Source organism: Cajanus cajan, chromosome 4 (assembly GCF_000230855.2).
Source record: "Cajanus cajan strain Asha chromosome 4, NIPB_CcT2T_4, whole genome shotgun sequence".
Classification (NCBI taxonomy): Eukaryota; Viridiplantae; Streptophyta; class Magnoliopsida; order Fabales; family Fabaceae; genus Cajanus; species Cajanus cajan.
Window position 1 is genome coordinate 68,427,291 of NC_138520.1, and position 24,604 is coordinate 68,451,894.

General features: G+C 33.8%; 1 protein-coding gene across 1 annotated transcript; it reads right to left on the reverse strand.

Moving 5' to 3' along the window:
- Nucleotides 1-22,786: 22,786 nt before the first annotated feature.
- LOC145957494 (uncharacterized) lies at nucleotides 22,787-23,710 on the reverse strand. The gene is made up of 3 exons (XM_083073760.1): nucleotides 23,502-23,710; nucleotides 23,251-23,393; nucleotides 22,787-23,130 (listed from the first exon to the last, which is right to left on the reverse strand). Exons 1-3 carry the CDS (start codon nucleotides 23,708-23,710, stop codon nucleotides 22,787-22,789), a joined length of 696 nt encoding a protein of 231 aa, XP_082929886.1.
- Between the last annotated feature and the right edge of the window lie 894 nt (nucleotides 23,711-24,604).

The window sequence follows — 24,604 nt, forward strand, 5'->3', positions numbered from 1 at the left end:
ATTGCAAGTGCCTGGGATGTTGATTTTGCATGTTTTGGGTGGAATTTTCGAACTGGGGAGAGTTATTGTTTGAATTTGCGCCGGGTGCAGTTCTTCGCGCCGAGCGTGATTTGAAATGGGGAATCCCTGTGTGCATCACGCCGGGCGTGGGGAGAACCACGCCGGGCGCACTACCAAACACAAATCTTATGTTTTTGTTACTGATACTGCTCCGGGCACAATAGACCTCTGTAGGTCTCTGGTTGAGAATTGTGCCGGGCGCGATTTTAATGCGCTGGGCGTGCATTTGATTTTTAGAATTTGACTTTATAGTCTTCATGAAAGTTGTATCCTTGGATGTTAGCTTTCCAATGGTGCTGGAATCACCCAAAAATGAGTTTTAGAACTCTAGATATGGCTGTTTTAGTGAAGAGAGGTCGAGCTACTAGCTTTATTTATAGCTGTTGCGGTTTTTATCGTTTTTGACAAGGTAGATGAAGGAATTAGGACTTGGTGTCTTCATGAGAATTGTAGGAAATCTTCTTATCTTTCATATGAGATAAGGATGAGTATGGTAGAAGAAGTATAACTCCTGATGCGCTATTTTCCGTGAAGGTTTCCATTTCACATTTAATGATTTGGTTAAGTTGAAAGTTGTTTTAGGTGCTTAGGTTGATTGGTGTTGTTTGGGTGGGTAATTTGACAAGATAGATGAGTTGTAAATAAGGTGGATGAGCCGGATTATGTGTTGAATATGTTGTATGTTGTATAAGCTGTTAATGATGAATGTTGTTGAGCTGAGTGATGATTTTGATGTGCTGTGAAAGGTTTATGCTGCATTATTGATGCTAAGCTGTAATAGATGTATATTGTCGTGCTGAGCTGGGCTGTTATTGATGATTTTCATGTTGAATTAAAATATTGTTGTACTATAGACTGTTGAGCTGAGTTGTGAGTAGTAAGCTATGTTGTATACTACTTAGCTGTGCTGGAATGCTGATATTGATGTGCTACGCTGAACTGTATGCTGTAAGCTGTGCTATGTTGATTGCTGATATGAGCTGTTGTAGGCCGTAAGGCTGAGTTGTTGTAGGCCGTAAGGCTGAGTTATTGTAGGCCGTAAGGCTGAGCTGTTGATCACTAAGACTAGAGGAGATGTTTTTTTGAAACTTCCTCATCCCATTGTGTGGATTGAGCGGCTGTGGTGCTCATAGAGCCCAATTTGTTGAAAACCCTCCCTGGAAAGCTGACCCTTGGAGTGGTACCTTGCAGTTCTCCTCTAAGTTCTTAGTGGTCCCGTGTGTGGGCAAGGTCGAGGCACACGTGTACAAAGCGACCACGGTATAGGGGCCAGGTCGAGCTATACCGATTACAAGCGACCAATACTAACTTATATGCGTGACGACGCATTGTGTGTTTACTGCTGTTTGTCGTTGTGTACTGCTGTTTACTGCTGTTATTGCTGAATGATGTGAAATGTGTGATGTTATATATATTAAGCTGATGTTGTTAAGATGATTGATGTGCTGATAGCTGTAGCTGTTTACTATTCATATATTTATATATGTATGTTGTTTCTTTCACTAGCTTACCCTTGTTGTTTCCATGTGATTTGGACTGCGATGATCATACTATGTATGGGAGCAGAGCAGGGTTAGGTTGGTGCGCTGAGGAGAGTCAGTAGCTGGCAGATGGCGGTTGGTTCTCTTTGTAGTTGTATTTAGCTACTTAGTTAGCATTTGCTGGATGTATTTTGTACACTCTGATTCTAGACGGATTTGGACCTAGTATATATATATATATTCTAGATCCTATATGTATATACTTGTTCGTTTCTGTGTAGTACTCGGGTGTGCTATGCCGTGTGTATTGACCAGGCGGGTCGTTACATCTTTAACTAATTTCAATGTTTTATTAAGGTAAGGGGGAAGAAACTTTTATTCCTTTTAAATTATCTATATTATTATAATTATTTACTTTATGTTATATTTATGCGTATGGTTTAAATATATTTTTAGTCCCTCAAATTTAAAATTTTTATTTTTAGTTCCTGTAATTTCAAAAAATCTTATTTTAGTCCTTATATTTAAATTTTTTAAAGAAATTTATCAAACATTATTGCATAAAATCTACCTATTGGTGTCCCTATTAGTGAAAATATCACATTAAATCCAGTTGATATTGCATAACTGTCTTAATTAGTCATTTTTAAATATGTTATTGGTGACCTAAGGGACTAAAACAAGATTTTTGAAAATTACAGGGATTAAATATAACAGTTTTAAATTTGAGGGACAAAAAATAAATTTTTCTTAAATTGAGGGACTAAAAATATATTTAAGTTTATGCATATTTATTTAGTGAAGTGTCCTAATCTCATTCACTTGTTTAATCTATAATATTTTTAACTCTAAATAGCTAATGGAGTGTTTCTAATTTATGTTATTTAATTATCTTATGATATTTTCAACCGTCATTTAACTAGTTGAATATTCTTTAACATATCACATTTTTTTTGTAAACTAAGTTATACTAAATTCTAAAAATTAAAAATATTCTAAATCCTTTAGTTTAATTATTTTTATATTATTTCTAACTATAGTTTAAATTTAGTTAATCTTTCTAAGCTCGTCTTATTATTATATTATCATTTTTTAATAACTATAATAGGTCCATCAATAATTGTAGGATTCTCCTGTTCGAAAAAAAAATATAAAGGAGGACATTCCCATTCCTTGAAAAATAAAGGGACCTGGAGTTGCTGGTAGATCCATCAATTTTGCATTATAAATAATTTAATTTTAAAATAAAAAAAAAGTGAGAATAATTATCCAATAAATATATATAAATAAATAAAATATACAGAATTATTTATAACCAAGATTAATTATATATTTTAGATTTTCTTGTTGTAGTGAAACTTGAATTATTATTGTAATGATTAGTCAGGATAAATGAGCTTTATCATAATCTCAAATAACTAAAGGATATTTCACCTTAAGTTTTTACTTATTTAAATTCCTAAAGTCAAATCTCCAATTACAAATTAATTCAAATTTTTACTTTTATGACCATAGATTAATATTTATCTTTATAAAAATGATGATATAATAATAAGATGAGCTTAGAAATATTAACTATATTTTAACTACAGTTGGAAATAATATAAAAATAATTAAACTAAACGATTTAGAATATTTTTAATTATTTAGAATTTAGTACAACCTAGTTTACAGTGATGTGTTTAGGAATATTAAACTAGTTAAATTACAATTATAAATATTATAAAATAATTAAAAAACATAAATTAAGAACATCTCATTAGCTATTTAAGTTAAAAGTATCATAAATTAAACAAGTGACTGAAGTTAAGGACACCTCACTAAACAAATATACATAAATATCAAATAAATATATATAATAATATAAAAAAATTGAAAAGGATAAAAGTCTCCTCCTCTCCCTTACCTTAATAAAAGAGTGCAATCGGTTAAAAATAATTTAAACAAGGTAAAATAATTTTTTTCTACTCTTTTTTCCTCGAATTCCTTCTTTTCCTTATTTCTCACTTTCTTCTCTTCACACGTTCTCTCCCTTTCTCAAATTTTTTTTCCTCTGAAGGTTCTCCTCCCTTTACTTATTTATAGACAAATTTAATAATAATTAAATTTTTTTTTAACTATTTAGTTAAGATTTAATTTCAAAACCCTTATCTCTTTAGTTAGAGATAAGTTTATCTCTTAAGGATTAGGAGTCGTATATATGCAGATTTTATCTGTTATAGATTTTTAATTTAATTTAATTTAAAAAAAAACTCATTTTTCTTCTAACTACCTGTATTATAAGAAATTTAAAAATAATTTTATTACTTATATTAAACATTTAAGATTTAACAATTTAAATATTTATACTTCACGTAATATTCTGAACCAAATTTTCTTATCATTATCTTATTTTTAAATAATACTTTTTTTAATTTTTTAGTTAGCTTATTTAAAATAAATAAATATAAATGTCTTATTTTAATACATTATGATTTTTATAGTTTCAACAAATTAAAGTATAAATATTTATTTAATTTTATTATATATTTTTTTAGAATAATATTTTGCTTATTATGATATATATATATATATATATTTAAAAATGTTAGAAATTTTAAATATTTAATATAAGTGAATATATTAAAATTTTATACATATAATTATAATATGAATGGGTAAAAAAAAAACAAAGATAAATTTGCAGCAGAAAAATCTCTCCTGCACAATCATCATACCTTATCTCTTACATTTATTAGGTTTATCTATAAGTAACTAAGATGTAATGGAGATTAAAAATCAAACTAAATGAGACAAATTCTTCACCAAATGCTAACCAAATAATCATTACAATTTCTACTATAAATAGGCTTGAGATTGAAGAGGAACATGCAATTGAAAAAAAAAAAAATTATCTACGTAAGCTTTCGTTTTCCTCCTTCACAATTTTTTTTTGAATTGCATGTTCCTTTTCAATCTCAAGCTTATTTATAGTAGAAATTGTAATGATTACTTGATTAGCATTTGATGAAAAATTTGTCTCATTTAGTTTGATTTTTAATCTCTATTACAAGTTAGTTACTTATAGATAAACCCAATAAATATAAGAGATAAGGTATGATAATTGTGCAGCTGCTGCTGCAAATTTATATTCATTTTTTTTTTACCTATTCATATTAATTATAATTATAATTATATGTATAAAATTTTAATATAATCACTTATATTATAAACATTTAAATTTTTTAACACTTTTAAATATATATATATATATATATATATCATAATAAGCAAAATATTATTCTAAAAAAATATATAATAAGATTAAATAAATATTTATACTTTAATTTGTTGAAACTATAAAAATTATAATGTATCAAAACAAGATATTTATATTTATTTATTTTAACTAAGGTAACTAAAAAATAAAAATAAAAAATTATTTTAAGAATAAGATAATGATAAGAAAATATATAATATTGTATCAAAGTTTCATAATATTACATTTCACAATAATAATATATTTAAAAATTTATTATGAAAAATATTATAAATTAGATTTTAAAATATAATTAAATATTATATATTTTCATTTTAGTTTACGAAAAATATTGTAATAAAATTTTTGACTATTATTTTTAAGAATAAAATAATATTATTAAAATTAAAATATTAAAATTATATAATATTATATTAAATTTTAAAATATTACAACATCATATTTAAAAAATAAAAAATAAATGGTTTTATAGTTCACAACAACATTAAAAAAAATAAAATATTGAAGTTTATAGTATGACACGTCATCCCACAAACAATTTTGACCCAATAAATATAAAAATAAAAATAAAAAAATACACGAAATAAATTAAAAAATAATAATTTATCAAAGTAGGTGATTTTTGACGGCATGGCGCCACGTGGAACAGAAAACGCAGGGGTGGGACGTTTTTCAAAAAAAGCCTCCCCCCATGCGCCTTGTATGGCTGATGTGGCACATGCACACGTGGAAAAAGAAAGAGCAGGGGCAGACATTTTTCAGAAGGAGCCTCCCCCCGGGAAGTGGCAGGTTGGAGAAGAAAGAGCATGGGGGGAGGCGTTTTGTAGATAAACCCTCCCCCAGGTGCCATCTGTTTACGCGCTGATGCGTTACAATGCGCCTCTCCCCCAGGCGCGTTGTACACTATATAATACGTGGCGCCCCAGCGACGTATTGACCATTCTATTTAAAAAAAAATTAAATTATTACACCACTCTATTTTATCTTTGAATCACCATACAATATATTATAACAATTAAAATTTAAAATTACAACAAATAAAACATGTTACTCACTTGCACTACCCTGGACCACCAAATAAAATATGATAGCACCTGGACTGTAACACCCCAGTTTTCCAAAAATGGTTACTATTATTATTATGATATTTGGTAGTTATCTTTTATTCCAAATGTAGCTAATTCACACTCCATTTATGCTTAATTATAGGCTTTAGAAATATATGTATATTGTTGGGCTTAATTAGATAGTTGTAAACTTTCTTTTCAAAAAAAATCGTTTTCGCTGGGCTGACTGGCAAGCCTCGGTTGTTGGGGCATAACTCGGTCTGTGGTTGTCCAAAGGATACAAACTTTATATCAATGGAAAGCTAAGAGAAAATACTATAACTTTTATGAAGAAACCATTTTCAAATTCCTTCATCTATCATGTTAAATATTCTAAAAACCGCAACATCTTTAACTCACGCTGGCAGCTTGACCCCTCTTCACTAAAACAGACATATCTGGAGTTCTAGAACTTCTTTTTGGGTGATTCCAACGCGATTGAAAAGATAGTATCCACGGCTACAACTTTTATGAAGACCACTTGACCAAATTCGGCCATCTAGAGGGTGCAAATCATCGTGCTAAAGAACGTGTCCACTAACCCATCCACCAACTTTAATAATTCATTCCATTAATTCATCCCACCAACTTTAATAATTCATCTCACTAATTCATTCCACTTAGTTTTGTCTAAGATTTTTTCATTATTTTCCATTTTTTTAATGTGTCTTGGAGACTATAAATAGACCTTCACTTCTCCATTGCAAACCATCCCAAGAAACACTTCTCATTCTCATTCTCTCTTCTCTTATACTCTATTCTTTTCCTCTTCTTCTCTCTGAAGGCCCAGAGGAATCCATAGGAGGTTGTTCTGCCCTAGTAGAAGGAGCCTAGAGGAAGAAGCTCTGCTCTAATTTCAGCGCCTGTTATCTAGGTAAGGGGGGGGAGTGGGAAACCTTGCTTGGGGATGTGGGAATAATTGTTAAATAGTTTGTTTGTTGGATTGCTCCCGATCCCTTATCTGTTATATTGTTTATTTGAATATTATGCATTATTAGTGTGTTTTGCTTTATTTTCTATTTGTATTACTTGATTCCTGGTTTGTGGTAATTCATTCATGTGTCGGTTATGTTGATTAAGGACTTGGAGCTGATTGAGTAGTTTAGAGATTTGAGACTAGAAGTGGAAGTTGTCCAAGATCACATTAGTTGTGGTATGATCACCATAACTAATGATTTCTTAAGACAGGTGGGAACTAAGCAATTACATGATCTAGAATTGTTGAGGATTTTGGGATTGCTTGGTATTAAGAGGGCAGCTGTTTTTGAGCTTAGTGCTTTGAGCTTAGTGCTGATGGAGATTATAAGTGGAAGTGTGATAGTGTCACTAAGGACTTTGTGGTTGAGTTGCCTAGGATAGCTAGGAACAGTGACTCTATCTGGGTGATTGTTGATAGGTTGACAAGTGTGCGCACTTTCTTCCTATCAAGAGGTGGTCCTTGGAGAGGCTTGCACAGTTGTATATCAGAGAGATAGTACGGTTGCATGGAGTGTCTTACAGTATTATCTCTAACAGAGATCCAAGGTTTACTTTCAGGTTGGCATACTCTGCATCAAGTTTTGGGGACGAGGTTGAGGTTGAGCTCTGCTTATCATCCACAGATAGATGGTCAGTCGGAGAGGACAATTCAGTCAATGGAGGATCTCTTGAGAGCTTATGTGTTGGATCATCTGGGTAGCTGGGAAGAGGTGTTACCATTGGTAAAGTTTATTTATAATAACAGTTATCACTTAATTATTGGCATGACACTTTTTGAGGCTTTATATGGCAGGAGGTGTAGGACTCCATTATGTTGGTATCAAGAGGGTGAGCCAGTAGTGGTTGGTCCAGAGTTAGTTCTTCAGACTACTGAGATGGTGAGATAAATTCAACAAAGGTTGAGGGCTACCCAGAGTTGATGAAAGTCCTATGCCGATAAGAGGAGGAGACCTCTAGAATTTGATGAGGGAGAGCATGTGTTTCACATTTTATAGTTGAGGAAGTAAATCCCAGATCTGAGTCAAGTGGTAGAGATGGATGAGGTGCAAGTTAGAGAGAACTTGACCTATGAGAAGAGACCGGTAGCTGTGGTTGATCACAAGTTGAAGAAGCTTTGTGGCAAATCCATCAGCTTGGTGAGAATTGTTTGGGATGCAGCTACTGGTGAGGTTACCTGGGAGGTGGAGAGTCAATTCAAGGAACAGTATCCATTCCTCTCTTCAGGTAGACCTATTTTCGGGGACGAAAATTCCTATTTGTTGGGGAGTATTGTAACATTGTTAAAAAAAAAAAAAAAAAAAAGAGGCTGATTCAGTAGCCCAGAACGGGCCGTTCCCAAACTGGAACGGGCCGTTCCAAGCTACTGAATTGAACTACATATTGTAGTTGAGAACGGGCCGTTCTGGGAAGGAGAACGGGCCGTTCTGGATTAGATGGCAGGAAGAAGGAATACCGAACTAACAGAGGCTGTACAAGCTATTAGGGACATGGCTGCCGCCTTGTTAAGGAATCAACCACCAGGAAGAACAGGAGAGTCACAAGGACTTGTAGAATTCAGAAGCAATAACCCTTCCCAATTTGATGGCAGGATACAATCCTGAAAAGGCTGAATTATGGATTAAAGAAATAGAAAAAATATTTCGAGCTATGAACTATCCTGACAACCAAAAAGTAAATTATGCAGTATTTATGTTAGTAGGAGAAGCAGAATATTGGTGGGATAGTACCAGGAGATTATTAGAAGGAGGGGGAATAATCATTACATGGGAAGTATTTAGAACCAAATTTTTTGAAAAATATTTTCCTAATGATGTTAGGAGGGCTAAAGAAATAGAATTTATGCAGTTAAAACAATGGAATATGACAGTGGGAGAATATGCTTCTAAGTTTGAGGAATTGGGAAAATACTCTACTTTCTTTTATCACCCTGATGAGAGGATGAAGTGTATTAAATTTGAGGATGGACTTAGACCAGAATTAAGAAAGGCAGTAGGGATATTAGAAATCTCTGATTTTCCCACATTAATACACAAGTGTCGATTTTTGGAAGGTTTTGATCATAATAAGGATAATAGACCAAAATCTTTTGGCCCTCAATTTAATAAGAAAAGGGATAATGAAAGAAAACCTTATGTTCGACCACAATGGAAACCCCAATCCTCTCAATTTGCAGGAAATTCCAGTAGGTCCATTAATAATCAAGCCAAGTGTTTTAAGTGTGGACAGGGTCATTATACTAAAGATTGTCATCTCAAAGGACCTGTTTGTTTCAAGTGTGGAAAGCCTGGTCATGTATTTTCTGAGTGTGGACAACCAAAGACGCACGTGAATACTTCCGGATCCAAACCAAGACCTTCTACAACTGGAAGAGTTTACACCATGACCGGAACTGAAGCTGCTCAAAACAACGATCTAATACAAGGTAAATGTTTCATTAAAGGCAAAACTTTAAATGTACTGTATGATTCAGGCGCAACTCATTCTTTTATCTCCAATAATTGTGTTCAATACCTCCAATTACCAATTTCTTCTTTAGAGAATAATTTGATTGTTTCAACCCCTACAAACAAATCTGTAATTGCCAATAAGGTTTGTTCAGACTGTCCTATTTTTATTGGCGATAAAAAATTTCTTGTAAATTTGATCTGCTTACCTTTATCACAATTAGATGTGATTTTAGGTATGAACTGGTTATCTTCCAACCACGTTCTTCTTAATTGTGCAGAAAAGTCTATAATATTTTCTGATCCTAAGGACCTATCGATTTCATTATCTAAACCAATAAACAAGTTTCCTTGGGGTAAAGTTCAAGGATATTTAATCTTATCCTCTATGGAAGCTAAAGAGGAAGTCAACTTGAAAGACATAGCTGTCGTTCAAAATTTTCCTGAAGTCTTTCCTAATGATATTCCTGGTTTGCCACCTGACAGAGAGATTGAATTTTTGATTGATTTAATACCTGGAACTGGACCAATTTCAATGGCACCTTATAGGATGTCACCTTCTGAATTAGCTGAGTTGAAGAAACAATTAGAGGAGTTACTTGAAAAACAATTCATACGCCCTAGTGTATCACCTTGGGGGGCTCCTGTTTTGTTAGTCAAAAAGAAAGATGGAAGCTTTAGACTGTGTGTGGACTATCGGCAATTAAATAAGTTTACCATAAAGAATAAATACCCTCTTCCTAGGATAGATGATTTGATGGATCAATTAAGAGGAGCCACTGTATTTTCTAAGATAGATCTAAGATCAGGATACCATCAAATCAAAGTGAAAGCAGAAGACATACAGAAAACTGCATTTAGAACAAGGTATGGTCATTATGAATATCAAGTAATGCCTTTTGGAGTAACCAATGCACCTGCAGTGTTCATGGATTATATGAATAGGATTTTTCGTCCGTATTTAGACCATTTTGTGGTGGTCTTTATAGATGATATCCTCATATATTCTCGAACTCATGAAGAACATGAAGAACACCTTCAAACTGTTCTCCAAATCCTGAAAGACAAACAACTGTATGCCAAACTTTCTAAGTGTGAATTTTGGTTAGAGGAGGTTAAGTTTTTAGGACATGTGATTTCCAAAGATGGAGTGTCTGTGGATCCATCTAAGGTAGAAGCAGTTCTACTATGGGAACCTCCAAAGACGGTAACAGAAATCCGTAGTTTTTTGGGTTTGGCAGGATATTACAGGAGATTCATTGAGGGATTTTCTAAAATAGCTATGCCTTTAACTCAACTCACCAAGAAAGGACAACCCTTTGAGTGGACAGAAAAATGTGAGAATAGTTTTCAGGAGCTTAAGAAAAGATTAACTACTGCACCAGTCTTAGCCTTACCCAATCCTAATGGACAATTTGTCATATTTTGTGATGCCTCAAAAATGGGATTAGGGTGTGTTCTTATGCAAGATAGAAGGGTAGTAGCATATGCTTCTAGACAATTGAGAGCTCATGAAAGGAATTACCCAACCCATGATCTAGAACTAGCTGCCATTGTTTTTGCACTCAAAATATGGAGACATTATGTGTATGGTGGTAAGTTTGATGTTTTTAGTGATCATAAAAGTTTAAAATATTTGTTTGATCAAAAGGAACTGAATATGAGACAAAGAAGGTGGATGGAATTTTTGAAAGATTATGATTTTGAATTACATTACCATCCAGGGAAAGCCAATGTTGTGGCTGATGCACTGAGTAGAAAATCCTTACATGTCTCCTCATTAATGATTCAAGAGATGAATTTGATAGAAAAATTTAGAGACATGAGTTTATCAACTACGGTAAGTCAAGATAAAATACAATTGCATGCGGTTCAAATTACTAGTGACTTACATAGACAAATTGGTGAGGCTCAGGTAGTTGATAAATTCATTCAGAAGAAAAAGAGGTTGATAGGTCAAAAGGATGGTGAAAAGTTCGATTTAGATCAAAGATGAGTTTTGAGATTTAATAATAGGATATGTGTACCAAATGATTCAGAAATTAAGAAAATAATTTTAGGTGAGGCACATAAGAGCAAGCTGAGCATACACCCTGGGGCAACAAAGATGTATCAAGATCTCAAAAGAATGTTTTGGTGGCCCAAAATGAAAAAGGAAATAGCACAATATGTGGCTACATGTTTGATTTGTCAAAAAGCTAAGATAGAACACCAAAAGCCAGCAGGAATGTTACAACCCTTAGATATACCTGAATGGAAATGGGACAGTATAGCAATGGATTTTGTAGTTGGTATACCACGAACAATTCATAAGTTTGATTCCATATGGGTTATTGTGGATAGACTAACAAAATCTGCTCATTTCTTACCCATCAACATTAGGTATTCTCTAGAAAAATTGACTGAACTGTATATAAGAGAGATTGTAAGGTTGCATGGGGTACCATCTAGCATAATATCTGATAGGGATCCTATTTTCACTTCTAGATTTTGGGGAAGTTTACATCAAGCATTAGGAACTAAGCTTCGTCTTAGCTCTGCATATCATCCTCAAACAGATGGACAATCAGAAAGAACCATACAATCCCTAGAAGATTTATTGAGAGCTTGTGTGCTAGAGAATTCTGGTAGTTGGGACAAATACTTGCCTCTGATTGAATTCACTTATAACAACAGTTTCCATTCTAGCATAGGTATGGCACCCTATGAAGCTTTATATGGAAGAAGGTGTAGAACTCCTTTGTGTTGGTTTGAGACAGGAGAGAATTTAATCTTGGGTCCTGAATTGGTGCAACAAACCACGGAAAAAATCAAAATGATTCAAGAAAAATTGAGAATGACTCAAAGCAGACAAAAAAGTTATGCTGATAAAAGAAGACGACCTCTTGAATTCTAGGAAGGTGATCATGTATTTTTAAAAGTTACACCAACAACTGGTATTGGTAGGGTAATGAAATCAAAGAAACTCACTCCTCGATTTATTGGTCCTTATCAAATCCTTAGAAAAATAGGTCCTGTTGCTTACCAAATTTCTCTACCACCTTTTCTTTCTAATCTCCATAATGTTTTCCATGTGTCTCAGTTAAGAAAATATATTTCTGACCCTTCTCATATAATAATGCCTGATACAGTACAATTAAAGGATAACCTTACATTTGAAACAATGCCTGTACAGATCGTAGACAGGAGGATCAAGCAGTTAAGAGGCAAACAGATTGCATTGGTAAAAGTCATTTGGAATAAAGACACTGGAGATGCTACTTGGGAACTCGAAGAAGAAGTTAGAAAAAATTATCCTTATCTATTTTAAGCAATAAAAATTTTGAGGACGAAATTTCTGTAAGTAGGGGAGAATTGTAATATCCCAAAATTTATGCAGTATTAAGGATTATTTTTATGTATTTTAAATATTTTTGGGATTATTAAAAGTTAAAAAAAAATGTAAAAAAAAATAATAATATTTTATAATATTATGAATAGTAAATATAATATTATTTTAATGAATAGTAAATTTAATATTATTTTAATAAATAGTAAATGGCTGCTACAAAGCTACGGAAGGGGGCTGCGGAATTCAATGAATTCCTCCAAATTTCTTAATTTGAATATAATATTATTTTATAAATAGTAACCCTAATATAATATTATTATGAATAGTATTTTTCAATCATTATAAATAGGCTTCACATGGAATGAAAACACAAGTTTACGGAAAAAAAAAAAATTAGTGAGAAGGAAGAGAAAATAGAGAGAAGGAGAGAGAAAGAAAGAGGGAAAGAGAGGGAATCCAAAAGAGGAAGTTCTGCTCAAGTTGTAGCTCTTGTTTATTTAGGTAAGGGGGAGGAGAACCTTATCTTTTTAAAATTTTATATACTATTATGTGTAATTATTTATGCATTTATTTGATTATATTTATTTAGTGGGGTGCCCCTAACCTCACTATATTTATATATTTATTCAGTGAGGTGTTTCTAACTTCACTATATTTATATATTTATTCAGTGAGGTGTTTCTAACTTCACTATATTTATATATTTATTCAGTGAGGTGTTTCTAACTTCACTATATTTATATATTTATTCAGTGAGGTGTTCTTAACCTCATTTAACTACTTAACTTTTAATTACAATGTTTATTTATGTTATTATTATATTTATTCAGTGAGGTGTTCCTAACCTCATCTAACTACTTAACTTTTAATTACTATGTTATTGTTATATTTATTCAGTGAGGTGTTCCTAACCTCATCTAACTACTTAACTTTTAATTATTATGTTTATTTATTTACGTTATTATTTAGTGGGGTGTTTCTAACCTCATATATTTGTTTAACCTTTAATTACTATTACTTATTCTATGATTATTCTTATCTATAATAATTATTAATATATTCACATTTTATATTGTTTAATTATTTTATAATAATTGTCATTGTCATTTAATTAATTAGTGCTCTTAATATATTTTATTTAAATTTGTGTTATTTAATTAAAGCTTAAATAATGATAAATTCTTAAATCTATTTTGAGTAATTTTTTATGATTAATATAATTTGTTAAAATGTCTTTTACTCATTTTAAAGATAATTAATACTCTATGGCCATAGATGATAAAGTTTGAATTATTTGTAGCTGGAGGTTTAACCTTGGGGATTTAAATGAGTAAGAAATGGAGGTGGAATATCTTTTGGTTGGTGTTATAATGATGCTCATTTATCCTGACTAGTCACTACAAGTATAATTCAAATTTTATTGTATCAAGAAAATCTAATATTTAATCTGTATAAATATATATTTATATATATATATATGTTAAAATTTTATTTATAAATAATTATGTTTATTCGTTCGAATTATTGTATTAATTGGATATTGTTCTTACTCCTTTCTTTTCTTTGTTTTTTTTAATTAAATATATTATAAATAGATGGATCAACTTGAGATTCCAGATCATTTTGCTGTTATTGTTACTGCTGTCCTACATGGAAGGAAATTGGAATACGGAGGCTATTTGATGGATCTGTTATAACTTTACTTGTCAATCATATTATTTTAATTGTAATTTTCTTTCCGTTATGAATATATATATTGTATTAAAAGAGTAAGGAAAAGGAATAATGTGTAAAATAATACGTTATTCTAAATATTTTAGAACGATATGTTATGTATTAAATTCACAAGATATTCTTTTCTTTACTTTTATTTTTATTAAATAAATATATAGATATTGTTAATGATATAATTGCGAAAATATTATAAAATTTTATAATTTTATATTGTATAATTTGGGTATTAGAATGTTCTGCCCTAGTAGAAGGAGCCTAGAGGAAGAAGCTCTGCTCTAATTTCAGCGCCTGTTATCTAGGTAAGGGGGGAGTGGGAAACCTTGCTTGGGGATGTGGGAATAATTGTTAAATAGTTTGTTTGTTGGATTGGCTCCCGATCCCTTATCTGTTATATTGTTTATTTGAATATTATGCATTATTAGTGTGTTTTGCTTTATTTTCTATTTGTATTACTTGATTCCTGGTTTGTGGTAATTCATAAATGTGTAATTAGTGTTAAAAAGATGAATAAGTTTTATTTTTATAAATATAAATATACTTTAAAAATACCCATGCGAAAGTTTATAAGGGACTTATTATAACTTGAATAGAATATGTATGTGACCGATGCCAACCTTATGAGAATATAACTATATGAAATATGTACCCATGACCTGTGACCTATGAATGGACCATTGGACCGTGAACTGTTGGACTGTTGGAATATTGGACTATTGGATTGTTGGACCATTGGACTGTTGGACCGTTGGACCACTAGACTATTGGACTATTGGAATATTGGACTGTTGGACTATTAAACTATTGAACTATTGAAATATATTATAAATTATGAAATGTGAATATGGAATGATGTACTATAGAAGATTCTGTAACATGTTAGATGTGGAGTCAATGAATGTATGACATGCATCATATGCATATATTATTCCAGGTGTGCCGCTGAGGCCGCATACCCACGACTAACAAGGTGTGCATTTGGGTCACCAATGATGTAACCAGGTGTTCCTTTGGGTCACCCACGATATGCTAACTAGGTGTGCCTTAGGGTCACCAATGATGATATGTGAACTTCCGTATGGCGCCACATGCATATATTTATGAGATAAGTCTATGACAGCATTGCATGATAAATAATTATATGTGATATTGATTATGTGTGTGTGCTATTTAACTTTTATTTCTTCATCTACAACTGAGTGAGATGTTTCTCACTCCCTTGTTATTTTTGTATATATTTAAATTTATGTTGCAGGTGATCATCATCATGAGGATGTTGGTGATGAGGCCTAAAGGCTTCTTGGGGCATGCTCTGATAGGATGTGACATCGGGTTTAGCTAGGATTTCTCTTATGTCTTTCTTATTCTAAAAACATTTTCTTTCCTTGTGTAATTTAAATAAATTATAAATTGATTCCTAACTAGGAGGCACTGCCACCTTTACTGGGATTGATTTATAATCTTTGTTTTATTATGACTTCTTAAGTTTGATATATATGTTAATGAATTTATGAATGTGCATCTTCTGCCTTATGATGTTTATTGTTTTAAGTTACTCTAGAATATATACTTTTTATAATACAATTAATGCTTATTAAGTAATTATGTTGGGGTAGAGGGTGTCACATTTACACACACACATAATCAATATCACATATAATTATTTATCATGCAATGCTGTCATAGACTTATCTCATAAATATATGCATGTGGCGCCATACGGAAGTTCACATATCATCATTGGTGACCCTAAGGCACACCTAGTTAGTATATCGTGGGTGACCCAAAGGAACACCTGGTTACATCATTGGTGACCCAAAGGCACACCTTGTTAGTCGTGGGTATGCGGCCTCAGCGGCACACCTGGAATAATATATGCATATGATGCATGTCATACATTCATTGACTCCACATCTAACATGTTACAGAATCTTCTATAGTACATCATTCCATATTCACATTTCATAATTTATAATATATTTCAATAGTTCAATAGTTTAATAGTCCAACAGTCCAATATTCCAATAGTCCAATAGTCTAGTGGTCCAACGGTCCAACAGTCCAATGGTCCAACAATCCAACAGTCCAATATTCCAACAGTCCAACAGTTCACGGTCCAATGGTCCATTCATAGGTCACAGGTCATGGGTACATATTTCATATAGTTATATTCTCATAAGGTTGGCATCGGTCACATACATATTCTATTCAAGTTATAATAAGTCCCTTATAAACTTTTGCATGGGTATTTTTAAAGTATATTTATATTTATAAAAATAAAACTTATTCATCTTTTTAACACTAATTACACATTTATGAATTACCACAAACCAGGAATCAAGTAATACAAATAGAAAATAAAGCAAAACACACTAATAATGCATAATATTCAAATAAACAATATAACAGATAAGGGATCGGGAGCCAATCCAACAAACAAACTATTTAACAATTATTCCCACATCCCCAAGCAAGGTTTCCCACTCCCCCCTTACCTAGATAATAGGCGCTGAAATTAGAGCAGAGCTTCTTCCTCTAGGCTCCTTCTACTAGGGCAGAACAACCTCCTATGGATTCCTCTAGGCCTTCAGAGAGAAGAAGAGGAAAAGAATAGAGTATAAGAGAAGAGAGAATGAGAATGAGAAGTGTTTCTTGGGATGGTTTGCAATGGAGAAGTGAAGGTCTATTTATAGTCTCCAAGACACATTAAAAAAATGGAAAATAATGAAAAAATCTTTGATAGATGAAATCTAAATGTGACGCCCTCTACCCCAACATAATTACTTAATAAGCATTAATTGTATTATAAAAAGTATATATTCTAGAGTAACTTAAAACAATAAACATCATAAGGCAGAAGATGCACATTCATAAATTCATTAACATATATATCAAACTTAAGAAGTCATAATAAAACAAAGATTATAAATCAATCCCAGTAAAGGTGGCAGTGTCTCCTAGTTAGGAATCAATTTATAATTTATTTAAATTACACAAGGAAAGAAAATGTTTTTAGAATAAGAAAGACATAAGAGAAATCCTAGCTAAACCCGATGTCACATCCTATCAGAGCATGCCCCAAGAAGCCTTTAGGCCTCATCACCAACATCCTCATGATGATGATTACCTGCAACATAAATTTAAATATATACAAAAATAACAAGGGAGTGAGAAACATCTCACTCAGTTGTAGATGAAGAAATAAAAGTTAAATAGCACACACACACATAATCAATATCACATATAATTATTTATCATGCAATGCTGTCATAGACTTATCTCATAAATATATGCATGTGGCGCCATACGGAAGTTCACATATCATCATTGGTGACCCTAAGGCACACCTAGTTAGCATATCGTGGGTGACCCAAAGGAACACCTGGTTACATCATTGGTGACCCAAAGGCACACCTTGTTAGTCGTGGGTATGCGGCCTCAGCGGCACACCTGGAATAATATATGCATATGATGCATGTCATACATTCATTGACTCCACATCTAACATGTTACAGAATCTTCTATAGTACATCATTCCATATTCACATTTCATAATTTATAATATATTTCAATAGTTCAATAGTTTAATAGTCCAACAGTCCAATATTCCAATAGTCCAATAGTCTAGTGGTCCAACGGTCCAACAGTCCAATGGTCCAACAATCCAACAGTCCAATATTCCAACAGTCCAACAGTTCACGGTCCAATGGTCCATTCATAGGTCACAGGTCATGGGTACATATTTCATATAGTTATATTCTCATAAGGTTGGCATCGGTCACATACATATTCTATTCAAGTTATAATAAGTCCCTTATAAACTTTCGCATGGGTATTTTTAAAGTATATTTATATTTATAAAAATAAAACTTATTCATCTTTTTAACACTAATTACACATTTATGAATTACCACAAACCAGGAATCAAGTAATACAAATAGAAAATAAAGCAAAACACACTAATAATGCATAATATTCAAATAAACAATATAACAGATAAGGGATCGGGAGCCAATCCAACAAACAAACTATTTAGCAATTATTCCCACATCCCCAAGCAAGGTTTCCCACTCCCCCCCTTACCTAGATAACAGGCGCTGAAATAAGAGCAGAGCTTCTTCCTCTAGGCTCCTTCTACTAGGGCAGAACAACCTCCTATGGATTCCTCTGGGCCTTCAGAGAGAAGAAGAGGAAAAGAATAGAGTATAAGAGAAGAGAGAATGAGAATGAGAAGTGTTTCTTGGGATGGTTTGCAATGGAGAAGTGAAGGTCTATTTATAGTCTCCAAGACACATTAAAAAAATGGAAAATAATGAAAAAATCTTAGACAAAACTAAGTGGAATGAATTAGTGAGATGAATTATTAAAGTTGGAGGGATGAATTAATGGAATGAATTATTAAAGTTGGTGGATGGGTTAGTGGACACGTTCTTTAGCACGATGATTTGCACCCTCTAGATGGCCGAATTTGGTCAAGTGGTCTTCATAAAAGTTGTACCCGTGGATGCTATCTTTTCAATCGCGTTGGAATCACCCAAAAAGAAGTTCTAGAACTCCAGATATGTTTGTTTTAGTGAAGAGGGGTCAAGCTGCCAGCGTGAGTTAAAGATGTTGCGGTTTTTAGAATCTTTAACATGATAGATGAAGGAATTTGAAAATGGTTTCTTCATAAAGGTTATAGTATTTTCTCTTATCTTTCCATTGATATAAAGTTTGTATCCTTTGGACAACCACAGACCGAGTTATGCCCCAAAAACCGAGGCTTGCCAGTCAGCCCAGCGAAAACGATATTTTTTGAAAAGAAAGTTTACAACTATCTAATTAAGCCCAACAATATACATATATTTCTAAAGCCTATAATTAAGCATAAATGGAGTGTGAATTAGCTACATTTGGAATAAAAGATAACTACCAAATATCATAATAATAATAGTAACCATTTTTGGAAAACTGGGGTGTTACAATTCTCCCCTCCTTTAAGAAATTTCGTCCTCAAAATTTACCTGAAAATAGGAATGGATAAACTTCACGCATCTTGCTTTCTAATTCCCAGGTAGCATTTTCTTCAAAATTTCCTCCCCAATCGACCTTAACCAAAGGAATTTCCTTTCCTCTTAGTTGTTTCACCCTCGTATCATTAATTCTTAAAGGAACTGTTTCATAGGTGAGATTATCTTTCAATTGAACGTTGTCAGACTCAATGATATGGGAAGGATCATGGACATATTTTCTGAGTTGGGAAACATGAAAGACATTATGAAGATTTGAAAGAGATGGGGGTAAGGCAATTTGATAGGCTACTTCACCAATCCTTTTAAGGATTTGATAAGGACCAATGAAATGTGGAGTAAGCTTACGAGATTTTAGTGCTCTGCCTACTCCTGTCCAAGGAGTAACTTTAAGGAATACATGATCACCTTCATTAAACTCAAGGTCCTTTCTCCTCTTATCACTGTAACTCTTCTGCCTACTCTGAGCTGCTCTCATTCTCTCCTGGATCATCTTAACTTGTTCAGTAGTTTGTTGAACTATCTCAGGTCCTAAGATAACATTCTCTCCAGGTTCTACCCAACACAAGGGTGTTCTATATCTTCTACCATATAGAGCTTCATAGGGTGCCATCCCAATACTGGAATGGTAGCTATTGTTGTAGGTAAATTCTATCAAAGGTAGGAAACTATCCCAACTACCCCCATGTTCTAAGATGCAAGCTCTCAACAAGTCTTCCAAAGATTGAATAGTTCTTTCGGTTTGGCCATCTGTTTGGGGATGGTAGGCTGAACTCAATCTAAGCTTAGTGCCTAGAGCCTCATGTAAACTGTCCCAAAATCTAGAAGTAAACCTAGGATCTCTGTCAGAAACTATACTAGTAGGAACCCCATGCAATCTCACAATCTCACTTATGTACAACTTGGTTAGTCTCTCCAAAGAGTATCTAATGTTTATGGGAATAAAATGGGCAGACTTAGTCAATCTATCTACAATAACCCATATAGCATCTAAGTTTTTCGTAGTTTTAGGTAACCCAACTATGAAATCCATAGAGATGCTATCCCATTTCCATACAGGCACATCCAAAGGTTGCATCAAACCTGAAGGTTTTTGGTGTTCTACCTTAGCTTTTTGACATACTAGACAGGCATACACAAATTCCTCCACTTCCTTCTTCATCTTAGGCCACCAAAACATCTTCTTAAGGTCTTGGTACATCTTAGTGGCTCCAGGACGAATACTAAGGCTACTCCTATGTCCTTCTTCAAGAATTGTTCTCTTAAGTTCAGGCACACCAGGAATACACAACCTATCCCTAAATCTCAATACTCCATCTATTCCAATTCTAAATTCACTTTCCACACCTTGATTCAACTTCTCAGCTTGACTCAATAAGAAAGGATCTACCTTCTGACCTTTTCTAATTTCATCTATCAAGTTATTAGTCACCTTCAAGGTTCCCAACCTAATACTCTTAGGAGTTAGCTCACACCCTAAACTCATATCCCTAAATTCCTCAATCATGTGCAATTCCCTCATCATTAAAGAAGAAATTCTCAAGGATTTCCTACTCAAAGCGTCAGCTACCACATTAGCTTTGCCGGGGTGATAGTTCAACTGAAAGTCATAGTCCTTAAGAAACTCTAACCATCTTCTCTGTCTCATATTTAATTCTTTTTGGTCAAACAAGTACTTAAGGCTTTTATGATCACTAAACACCTCAAATCTAGAGCCAAACAAGTAGTGCCTCCACAACTTAAGTACAAAAACTATAGCAGCTAACTCAAGGTCATGAGTAGGATAGTTCTGTTCATGGGTTTTAAGTTGTCTAGATGCATAGGCTACTACCCTTCTTTCCTGCATAAGTACTCCACCTAAACCTGATTTGGAAGCATCACAAAATACCTCAAAAGTCTTGCTAGGGTCAGGTAATACTAACACAGGGGCACTAGTTAGTCTTCTCTTAAGTTCTTGAAAACTCTCTTCACACTTAGAGTCCCACACAAAAGGTTGGTTTTTCCTAGTCAATTTGGTCAAAGGTAAAGCTAATTTAGAAAAACCCTCTATAAACCTCCTATAATACCCAGCTAGTCCTAGAAAACTCCTAATCTCAAAAACTGACTTAGGTGTTTTCCATTCAAGAACCGCCTCTACCTTAGAAGGATCTACAGCTATCCCATCCTTGGATATCACATGTCCTAAAAAATTCACACTCTCCAACCAAAATTCACATTTTTCCAATTTAGCATACAATTGTTTCTCCTTAAGGGTTTGAAGAACGATCCTAAGGTGCTCAGCATGCTCCTCCCTATTCTTAGAATATACTAGAATATCATCTATGAAGACCACTACAAATCTATCCAAGTAAGGGTGAAAGATCCTATTCATGTAGTCCATGAAAACACTAGGTGCATTAGTCACACCAAAAGGCATCACTAAATACTCATAGTGCCCATAGCGGGTCCTAAAAGCAGTCTTTGGGATATCCTCGGATTTCACTCGGATTTGGTGATAACCTGATCTCAAATCTATCTTACTAAACACACAAGCCCCAACTAGCTGGTCCATAAGGTCATCTATTCTAGGCAATGGATACTTATTCTTAATGGTTACTTTATTTAGTTGCCTATAGTCTACGCACAATCTCATGCTCCCATCTTTCTTCTTGACCAATAGAACAGGCGCTCCCCAAGGTGAAACACTAGGCCTAATGAATTGTTTCTCTTGTAGTTCCTCTATCTGTTTCTTAAGCTCAACTAACTCTTTAGGAGACATCCTATATGGTGCTATAGATATGGGTGCGGTACCTGGCACTAAGTCTATACTGAACTCAATCTCTCTCTCAGGTGGTAAACTAGACACATCCTTAGGAAATACTTCTGGAAATTCTCTCACTAAGGGAATCTCATCTAGCTTACTCTCAGTCTCAACTGTTAATGAAGATAAGATCATGTATACCCTTTCATTTTCCTTTAAACAAGTTTTAATGTCAGAAGCACTAAAAAATTTCGTACTCTTACATTCACCAAATAAAATGGATTTATCAAAGCAATTTAAAAGAACATGGTGAGAAGATAGCCAATCCATACCAAGGATTACATCTAATTGACTAAGAGGCAGACAGATTAAGTCAACTAGAAACTGTTTATCAGAAATTGTCAAAGGGCATTTTAAACATACTAGGGATGTAGTTACAGAACCATTAGTAGGGGTTTCAACAACTAAATCAAAATTTAACAAGGACACAGGCAATTTCAGTTTTTGGACACAAGAGATGGAAATAAAGGAATGAGTTGCACCAGAATCAAATAGTACAACAAAAGGAGTCTCTGCTATGAAACAAGTACCTTGTATCAAATTTTCTGACTGAGCAGCTTCAACACCACTAAGAGCAAATACTCTCCCTACAGTCTTTGGTCGTTCGGTTTGCGATTCTGATCCAACGACACGTGTTCTTGGTGGTTCAGGACATTGAGAGTGCTAACATGTCCTTTACCACTGCAGTTGAAACAGGTAATCTCCTTGTCGCGACATTCAGACTTTTTATGACCAACACGTCCACACTTCCCACACCTCCCTGAAAAAGTAGATCCTCCAACACTTCCAATAGTATTCACAGTGGGTTCTTTAGTAAAGGGTTTACTTCTATTAGTAGTAGGCATACTCCCTTGAAATCTTGTAGAAGTGGAATAAGGCTTACTCCTACCAGAAGTACTAGGATTCACTGTACGAGTAGGACCTCCAGCTCCTTTATAGAAAGCAGCACGAGCACGGTTGTCACGATCATAAATGCTGCACTTATTGACCAGAATGGGAAAATGATATATCTCCTGATAGTTAATTGCTGTTTTCACTTCAGGACGCAGACCATTTACAAACTTTATGCATTTGGCCCTTTCACCATTCTCACCATGGTAGTGTGTACAGTAGCGGACCAAAGCATCAAATTTGGCAGCATAAGCTTCCACAGTATCATTTCCTTGTTTGAGTTCAAGGAATTCCATTTCCTTCCTACTTCTCACATCATCGGGAAAATATTTCTCAATAAATACTCTTTTAAAGTTCTCCCAATTCAAGTGCACGCCTCCATCAATTATCCTCCGAAGTGCTCCTTCCCACCAAAAGTGAGCATCAGCATTTAACATAAAAGTGGCCAACTTCACCTTCTGAGTAAGGGGACATTCCATAACATTGAAGATCTTTTCAATCTCTGTTAACCAATTTATGGCAGCGTCTGGGTCATAACCTCCTTTAAAAGTGGGTGGATTATTCTTCTGAAATTGCTCCAACCAGTTAGGAGCAACTCCAATCATATTATTGTTGTTCATAGCTTGGGCTAATGCTTGGAGAGCATCAGCAATCGCACGATCATTTCTACCAGCCATATTCTAAAGAAATAATACAATTAATAGACATAGGCAAGCATCATACCAACATAATAGATCTCACAATCAATTCATTTATCAAATAAACATGTTAAAAACATAACTCACGGCCGATAGAATCGACCTGCTCTGATACCACTAAATGTGACACCCTCTACCCCAACATAATTACTTAATAAGCATTAATTGTATTATAAAAAGTATATATTCTAGAGTAACTTAAAACAATAAACATCATAAGGCAGAAGATGCACATTCATAAATTCATTAACATATATATCAAACTTAAGAAGTCATAATAAAACAAAGATTATAAATCAATCCCAGTAAAGGTGGCAGTGCCTCCTAGTTAGGAATCAATTTATAATTTATTTAAATTACACAAGGAAAGAAAATGTTTTTAGAATAAGAAAGACATAAGAGAAATCCTAGCTAAACCCGATGTCACATCCTAGCTCTACCCCAATATGTTAATGAATTTATAAAGTTAAGTAATTAAAATGTAACAGCCCAGCAACCCGCATGTGAATATTGTCCGCTTTGGCCGCAGCCCTCACGGTTTTTGCTTCTGGAAATGGCACGCATGCCACCCCAAAACGCGTCCACACAAGGAAGGTATCCACACCCATATATATGGCATGCTTCGTTCTCCTTCCTAACCGATGTGGGACTTCACAATCCACCCCCCTCAAGGGAGTCCAGCGCCCTCGCTGGCACACCGGCCCGAGCCCCGGCTCTGATACCAAATGTAACAGCCCAGCAACCCGCATATGAATATTGTCCGCTTTGGTCGCAGCCCTCACGGTTTTTGCTTCTGGAAATGGCACGCATGCCACC